General features: G+C 39.5%; 1 protein-coding gene across 1 annotated transcript in view; it reads left to right on the top strand.

Moving 5' to 3' along the window:
* Positions 1–3058: 3058 nt before the first annotated feature.
* Positions 3059–8839, top strand: part of GPBP1L1 (GC-rich promoter binding protein 1-like 1) — a 38873-nt gene continuing 33092 nt past the window's right edge. Inside the window, exons 1-3 of the mRNA XM_006839707.1 lie at positions 3059–3435; positions 4403–4517; positions 7894–8023. Coding sequence (XP_006839770.1) covers positions 4458–4517; positions 7894–8023 — 190 coding nt within the window. The 5' untranslated portion in view covers positions 3059–3435; positions 4403–4457. The remainder of the gene's footprint in view (positions 3436–4402; positions 4518–7893; positions 8024–8839) is intronic.

The raw sequence follows: 8839 nt of genomic DNA, 5'->3' as shown, positions 1-8839 counted from the left end.
GTTGGCCAGCAGTGTGGCAAGACCTGGGTACTCTTGGGCCCAGAGTCAGTGACATAGCCACAGAGGACTAGAGTAGAGAGTGAAGTGTCCAGCTGATAAGAAAAGAGGGCATATGCACAAGAACACCCACACTTACAGATAATACCCACTTGACCTGGCTTCAATGACTGGATGATCAGGGCTCAACCAGAAGAAGAAAGAAGAGGAAAAAAAGAGTAATCTGATACAATTTGATGAACTTGACCTATACCTATGGATGCAGTAGCTCAAAAGTGGGAACAAGTCTTACAGCAAGGATCATTCCCACCCACCCCTCCATACACAGAGTAGACAGGGGTGAGCAACTTGGACACTGGCTACCCAAAGTGGGAGGGCTACAAAGGCAAGAAGTGACTGGCTTACAAGCTTTCAAGAGGGAACCTAGATCCAGAGGGCATGGAGGAAGGTAGAATCTCCACTGCGTAGTATCCAATATGTCTGGGCGGAGCTGAGAAAAGGAAATGTGGATAGGTCTCTTGTGATACAATAGTGAATAATTGTTATCAGGACTGCTTGTTAGGGTTGGAAATGTAAAGGTAGACATTTTGTAGCAAGGAGGGGAGTGATTAACTTTGCAGTCTAGGAGCAGAGGTCCCTGGGACCATGAAGGGAGAAGAGCTGAGAGCGGGACCCTACCCAGAGAAGCAGTGATGCCATAGATGGAGGCAGAGACGATGATGTGGAGAGATGGAGCAGCTGGGGACTCTAGACCCAGAGAGGGAGAGGGCCTGTGTGCTGATGATGATCAGGAGGCAGACTTGCGGGGTGTACCCTTTGGTTGGTTGATGATGCATGGAAGGGATTGTAACCATGGCAGTGTAACGCTATAAGATAGGATGAATGTAAAGCTAATGTTCTCCCATGTAAACTCAAACAGCTAAAAAAATTAATTTAATAATAATAATAAAAAAAAGCAACTGCTCTCTTACATTACAAAACAAAACCTTTTAGCCACTAGAAGAATTTTGGAAATTCGCCACAGTAATTTTTGTGTCTTCTCTCATTTTATATCTCAAGTCAGATCTTTGCACTTACTTCTCTGAATTGATGACTAAGGAGCCTAAGAATATGTATCATGTAAATGTATGAGAAATAGTATAAAAGATACCTTATTTTAAGGATCCAGCTGTTGATAGTACTTAGCATTTACACTACTAGGTTTAGTAAATCAGCAAGCAGTATGACTCTTTGAGCATTTAATGCAAAAGGAGTCCTGGTGTGGTGCTGTGGGTTAATGCGCCAGATTGCAAAGCCATTTGAACCGCAAAGTTGGCAGTTCAAGCTTACCAGCTGCTCTTCGGAAACCCTATACTGGATCATTATGGGTCAGAACCAACTTGATGGCACTTAACAACAATAACATTCCATTTATGAGAGTATATCTAAAAGATCCATTAATTTGCACTTCTGAATGAATTACCTTTGATTGGAGAAGTGGTTATTATGTAAGAAGGCAAATCCTCTGATATTCCAGGTGACTTTTCCAAAGTTCTTAAAAATAATTGTACCCAGTTGTGTTATTTTGATATAAGTATTAACAAATTAAATTAATACCTTCCATACCCTTCAAGCCTATAACTGAACCCACACCTGGGAATTAACTTTCAGCCAAGCAATAGACAGACCTATATAGAATTAATAGTAGTTAGTAATGTTCTTTTCAGCACAATCAATCATAATTGTCTAAAGGGGGAAGCATTTGGTCCAGAACATAACTCAGTAGACAGGAAGGGGCAGGAAAGAAAGGACTAATGAAAATAAGGAACCCAGGAAGGAAGAGGGAACAGTGCTGTTCCATTTGAGGGGATTGCAACCAATGTCAAGAAGCAAAATTCGCATCAACTAATTTGCTTTTTAAGCTTTCACCAAAAGTACAATACAACAAAAGCAAGCCTAAATCACAAAAAGTTAATTTGGGAAAAATGAGTTGAAAGTTAATTTCTCTAATACATAAAGATTTTTTCAAATTGATAGGAAAAAGATGAATGACCTGTTTAAAAAAAAAAAGAGCATAGGGTATGAACAAGCAATCATGGAAGGATAATCAATCTTATTGATAATTAAATTCATAGTTGTTGTTAAGTGCCGACCCATAGCGACCTTGCATAGGGTTTCCAAGGAATGACTGGTGACCTTGAACTGCCGACCTTGCAGTTCAAACGGCTTTGCAGTCTGGCACATTAACCCACAGCACCACACCAGGACTCCAAATTCATGGTAGAGAAATACAAATAAATATGTAGGAAAAAATGAATGAATTGGACTTCAAAGTTTTGACTTTCAAGACCTTGATTTGATTGGTCATTTAACTGTCTTTAACAATTATATGTAACAATGATTTTTACCTCTCATGCTAACTTTATAATGTTTGTTTGTTTGTTTGTTTCACTTACAGAGTGACGATTCCTGTGATATTTTAAATAATTGAGTAGTGTAAAAATGGATTAAAAAATAACAAGTGATTTCTCTACTGAAGCTGTAGAAGATTCTTCATAACCACCTTTCAGACGCTGAATTCAGTCTTCAGGAAAAAGACAGAAAACTGAAAAGAAATCCTTGCTTTAGAACTATCTACTTTCTACTCCTTACCCCCTGTTTTTCAGCTTGTTTTAATTTTGCTCTACATTTATAAATAGCGAAGACCAAAGAAATTGAAGATACATTTGGAAGCTTTATACCAAGAAATTTACCTTGAAAATTGCTGTTCTATGGAAGGAAAAGTATATCAAGTTCCTGTCTGATTTTAAAAAAAAAACAAAAAAAAAACGATTTCTTATATCTAGATTTTTAAGAATAAGGCAAATATAGATATGTAACTACACACTATTTTTAGCAATTGTGTAAGAATGAGATTTATATTTTAAGAGATTTGATATGTGGATATTTTGCCACTGGAGTTGACTGCTTAGAAGATCTTTTATATCATTTAACAATTATATTTTTGGGCTATCACCTTGATGATATCACTTGTCCCATGAGCCCACCTGTCTTTCTAGCTATGACCTTGTTATGAACAGTGTTTGCACTCACTGTGCAAATGTCCATGTATTATCTATTTAAGCAGCTATCACTCAAGGAAGTTGAATGAGGTGAACATAGACATATTTCCCCTTCCCCCCTTTTTAAATGTAACAAATACCTTTTTATGTTCCCCTTCCCCCTTCCCCTTCCCCTCCCCCCTTTTGGGAAAGTGTCAGAAACTTGATAGTTTGAGATGGACAATTGAGGGGACTGAGAGAGTGATCCACACAGATCCTGGCTTCTTTGTGCTTCATCACAAAACGTGCGCTACTGGCCAAGCTACTTAAGACCCTTTTACCAGGATAACCTCGTGGGAGATCCAGCTGGCCGACTCAAGGAGCTCTGGAAACAGGACCACAGAGGTTATACTCTGGGGTAAATATTCTCCTTAAGTCTGTCTTTGAAAGAATACTTTGTATGTATATGTATCATAGAAAATATCTGTGGCTTTGATTTTGATTGTATTTTGATTTTGTTGTATTTGATTTTGAAAGAGTATCAGTGGAGTAGTTTGGAGACTAATATTGTAGAGTATCAGTGGGATGGTTTGGAGACACCAAAGGATCTGTCAGTAAAACTGATGGCTTGTTCTTTGAGGAAATTAATGTGAACTAAGTAGAAAAGCTCTTGAAAGGTTGTAAATTCCTTCTCTAGGAAGATCTCTTATATTGCTTTTTCCCAGAAGTTACCTTAGTACCAGAAACAAATAAATCTATTTTCATAAGTTGTGGTGGTTGTATGCCATCAAGTCAGTTTCAGCTCATAGCAACCCTGTGTAGAGTTTCTGAGGCTGTAAATCTTTACAGGAGTAAAAAGCCTCTTTTCCCATGGAGCAACTGGTGTATTCAAACTACTGATCTTGCAGTTAGCTGCCCAGTTTGTAATCCTCTATGCTACCAGAGCTCCTCCTTTTCATCAGGAGTAGGTGTCTATATATACTAAGATTCTTCTGATGTAGCCCAACACTTCATCACCTGCCTTTTATACTCCCTTCCAGAGCCATGTCACATTTTCTGTTCATGTGTTTTTTTATGGTCATATATTCATGCACTGTCTTACTTTTTATAGAACATCTCAGCTATGTAACCTAATAAATAGGCTAGAGTGGCTCAGAGGGCAGGTCTTTCTATAAAGTGGGCATTATAGAATCATCACAGGCTCATTTACAGTAGAATTGACTGCTTGGGCGTCTTTTATAGTACTTTAAAATTATATTTTGGGACTGTCACTTGATGACATCATTTCCCCACATCTGAGCCAACCAGTCTCTAGTTATGACCTTGTTATGAATGGTGCATCAGGTTCTTAGCAGCAGAAGTGATTTGAGTTTTCTCATTTTCAGATCCTGGCCATGAGGTTGGATGCCTCACCTTGCTGAAAAGAGACACTGGACCTAAATGGCGCAGCATGACTTTGTTCCTGCTTGGCTAAATTTCTCAACACCACAATCAGCTAAGGTACTATTCTCTATTCTTGTAGTAATATACCAGTTCTTTACATTCCCAAGCAGTCTATGGTATTTTTTATATAGCCAGCCTTGCCTGAGGGTTTCAAAAATGTTTTCATAGACTCCTTACCTCTTTATTTAATAGGATACTAAAATTATATAAACAGTCACATCGGTATGTACTATTAGTCATTGCTGCCAAAAATCCCCGTTGTATGCTAAGCTTTTCTCATACATAACACGCTAAATTTTTTTTCCTGTATTAGCTGCAGCACACTTTGGGAGTAAAACATACCCTTTAACCAGTTGTTGGGAGTGCAGTGGAATAAACTCTGGACAATGAACCACAAGCTGCTCTATGGGAGAAAGATGAGGCTTTTTTCCCATGCAAATATTTGCAACCTCAGAAACCCTATACAGGGTCACTTGTTAGTTGGAACCAGCTCAACTGCACTTCCACAAGAACAACAACCAATTGTTAGCACTGGTGGCACAGTGATTCAGCACTTGGCAGCTAACCAGAAGGTTAGCCACCAGCTGCTCCCCAGGGAAAAGATGTGGCAGTCTGCTTCCAGAAAGATTAAACCAAAATCAAACACACTGCATCAAGTCAATTCCAGCTTATAGAGACCACCCTATATAGGATTTCTTAGACTGTAAATAAATCTTTACGGAAACAGAAAATTGCGTTTTTCTCCTATGGAGTAGCTAGTGGATTTGAACTGCTGACCTACAAGTTAGCAGTCCAATTCTTATCCTACTGTGCCACCAAGAATCCTCTGGAAAGATAGGTAGTGTGCGTATGTGCTGTAGAGTCGGTTCTGATGCATAGCTGTCCCATATATGGTTTCTGAGGCTGTAAATCTTTGGGGAGTAGAAAGCCTCATCTTTCTCCCATGGTCAAACTGCTGACCTCGAGGTTAACAGTCCAACTCATAACCAGTACATTACCAGAGCTCCTTACAAATTTGGAAACAAGATTACAACCTTGGAAACACTATGGGGCAGTTTACTCTGCCCTGTTGTTGTTAAATTCCGTGGAGTCGGTTCCATCTCATAGTGATCCTGCACAGGGTTTCCGAGGCTGTAAATTTTTACAGGAGCAGAAAGCCTCATCTTTCTCCTGTGGAACAGCTGGTAGTTTTAAACTGCCGACCTTGAGATTAGCAGCCTGATTTGTAACCACTACGCTACCAGAGCTCCTTTACTCTGCCATTTAGAATAGGAATTGACTCAAAGACAGTGGGCGTGGTTTGGAGTCAATTATTGAGGACAAAGGGGCAGAGTGACTAGTAAGTAGGTTCAAACCAGCAACTTTTTGGTTCGTAGTCCAGTGCTTAAACCACTGTGCCACCAGGGCTTCTCCTTTGATAGAGAAAGAAAGAAGTCTTATGAAATGGCCTACCATCCCTATTTTGAAATGTAAATACCAAGAGACTTCAAAAAGTTTGTAGCAAAGTTCCATTTGGAATTTTTTCCATGAAGCTTTAGAATCAAACCCTTCCCTCCCCTCACCCCCCCCCCCCCTTTTAGATTTCTTCTGTTCTGATCCATATCCACACCTTTTACTCCAAATGTCTTATTCAATTGTAGTGAAATTTCCAACTATGCTAATAAGCCTAATCTCATCCAAGGTTTAGGGGATGGGTGGTAGTAGGCTAGAGGGATTAAATGTGGAATCCAGGGAAATACTTTAAAAGTATGCCCATCTAATGATTGTTTTAGCAAGGTGATCTAAGTGAAAAGAGAAAATACAATTTCAGTATTTCCAATAACAATTACAATAAGCAAAACATAGCTTTAGCAGTAGAATAGGACTTAGAATTAAAAAATAGTCTAGTTGGCTTTAGACAGAAGTACCAGGGTAATTTATTGAGGTGGTGAAACCACCATATACCTTTATAGGAAAATGAAAAAGAACCTCAAATATTTCTTCACATCATACAGAAATAGATCATAACCTAAATTAAAAAGCCAGACTTAGAAAACTTCTAGAAAAAAAGCTTTGTAACCCACTATAGTTGTTGTTTAAGGAGCTCTGGTAGCGTAGTGGTTACGAATCGGGCTGCGAACCTTAAGGTCAGCGGTTCGAAACTACCAGCCGCTCCGCGGGAGAAAGATGAGGCTTTCTACTCCCGTAAAGATTTACACCCTCGGAAACCCTGTACAGGGTCGCTATGGGTCGGAATCGACTCGACGGCACTTAACAACAACAACAACATAGTTGTTGTTGGAGTCCTGGTATGGTGTTGTGGGTTAATGCGCCTGACTGCCAAGCCATTTGAACTGCAAGGTTGGCAGTTCAAGCTTACCAGCATCTCCTTGGAAACCCTCTACAGTGTCGCTATGGGTCGGAACCGACTCGACGGCACTTAATAACAACAACATAGTTCTTGTTGGAGTCCTGGTGTGGCGCTGTGGGTTAATGTGCTGATTGACTGCAGTGCGGGTCTCTATGGGTCAAAAAGGAGCTTTGGTACCATAATGGTTACAAGTCAGGCTGCCAACCTCAAGGTCAGCAGTTCGAAACTACCAGCGGTTCTGCGGGAGAAAGATAAGCCATTCTGCTCCTATAAAGATTTATAGCCTCAGAAAGCCTGTACAGGGTCACTATGAGTCGGAATCACGACAGGGTATTTAACAACAACAACAATGGGTCAGAACTGACTCGATAGAACTTAACTACAACAGCTATTTGTAACTTTCCTACAAGCTCTTACTCAACATATCCATACTTGTCATGGCTTTACAGACTTTGGTTTCTCATTTTAGACTAAAAAAAGTCATAGAGTAAAATTCTTTGGAATAGGAAAGGACACTAGAATTCTTCTATGATAGAACTTCTTAAATGGCTTCCTTTCAGTTATGTAACCTAAAAGTCTACAGGCACATTTCAGAGATACTGTGGATTTGATTATAGACCACTGTGATAAAGCAAGTCACACCAATTTTTTTGGTTTCTCAGTGCATGTAAAAGTTGGTTTACTATATATTTATAGTAAACCAACTTATATGGTCATGGAGTGACTAAGAAATTTGCTCCTGATGAAAGATTGGCAGTTTGAACCCACCAGCCATTGTGTGGTAGAAAGATAGAGCAGTCTGCTTCCTGCCTTAGAAACCCTATGGGACAGTTCTACTTTGTCCTGTAGGGTCACTTTGAGTTGCAAATTGAAGTGTCTTGATTTTTCTCTCTCTCTTTTTTTTTTTTTTTTTTTTGTCTCTCATTTTTTGCAAGATTAGTATTTAGAGTCTTGTTGTTGTGGTCATTATGCACTTAACTGTCACCGTTTTTCATTCTAAAAGCCTAGTATAAAATGTAATAAGGTATTGAAAGAGATTAATATTTACTTACCTGTTTGTCTCTTTTTATTTTACCATCCTAGTCACCTGCAGCTACCTTTGAAAAACAGGGAGAGCACCTATCCCGAGGGGAAGGCAGATTTGGAGTGAGCCGTCGTCGACATAATTCCTCTGATGGCTTTTTTAACAATGGACCCCTTCGAACTACAGGAGGTGAGCCATGCCCTAGTTTCATGATGTCATTTAAGCTACTCAGAGCACACCTAGTCTGGGGATCTGTTATTTTTTGTTGAATCCAGCCCAACTCATGGTGATGACCCTATGTGCAACCAAATGCAACATTCCTGATCCTGCACCATATACCTGATGCTTGAGTCCATTGTTGTGGCTGCTGTGTATTTTGATTGACTCCTAACCTAATGGGTTCATCTTTCAGTACTCTAGCAGTATTCTTTTATGATCAAAAAGGATTTCATTGGCTAATTTTTAGAAGTAGATCCCCAGGCCTTTCTTCCTATTCTTAGTCTTTGAAGCTCCCCTGAAACCTGTCCAACATAGGTGACCTTGTTGATATTTAAAATTGTGGTAGCATTGCTTCCAGCATCATAGCAACCTGCATGCCAAACTGACAGGTGGTGGAGGCTAGGAGTGCATATATGTCACTTTGAAATACTATCTTTTGTGAACATAATTCTCAATTAAATTAGTTACTGCCCACTGACTTTGGCTTTCTAGGTATAACATCTTTTGTTCTCATGAAACTGTTATTTAGGTGAGCTGATATAAAAATTGCCTTAAAAGAGATATATTTTGTGACTCTTGTGTAGATTTAATCTTTTTTCTTAAGATTCCCTGAAAGGTTTTTGTCAGTTTTATAAATGACATCAGGAAGCATCTGACTTAGTTGTTTCTGAATTACCAGGTAGGGAGTCTTGGTGTGGCACTGTGGGTTAATGCACCAGACTGCAAAGTCGTTTGAACTGCAAGGTCGGCACTTCAAACTCACCAGCTACTCCTTGGAAACCCTAT

This window comes from Chrysochloris asiatica, unplaced genomic scaffold (assembly GCF_000296735.1).
Source record: "Chrysochloris asiatica unplaced genomic scaffold, ChrAsi1.0 scaffold00026, whole genome shotgun sequence".
NCBI lineage: Eukaryota > Metazoa > Chordata > Mammalia > Afrosoricida > Chrysochloridae > Chrysochloris > Chrysochloris asiatica.
Note: the sequence above shows the minus strand (reverse complement) of the source record. Positions and strands in the feature narration are given on the sequence as shown.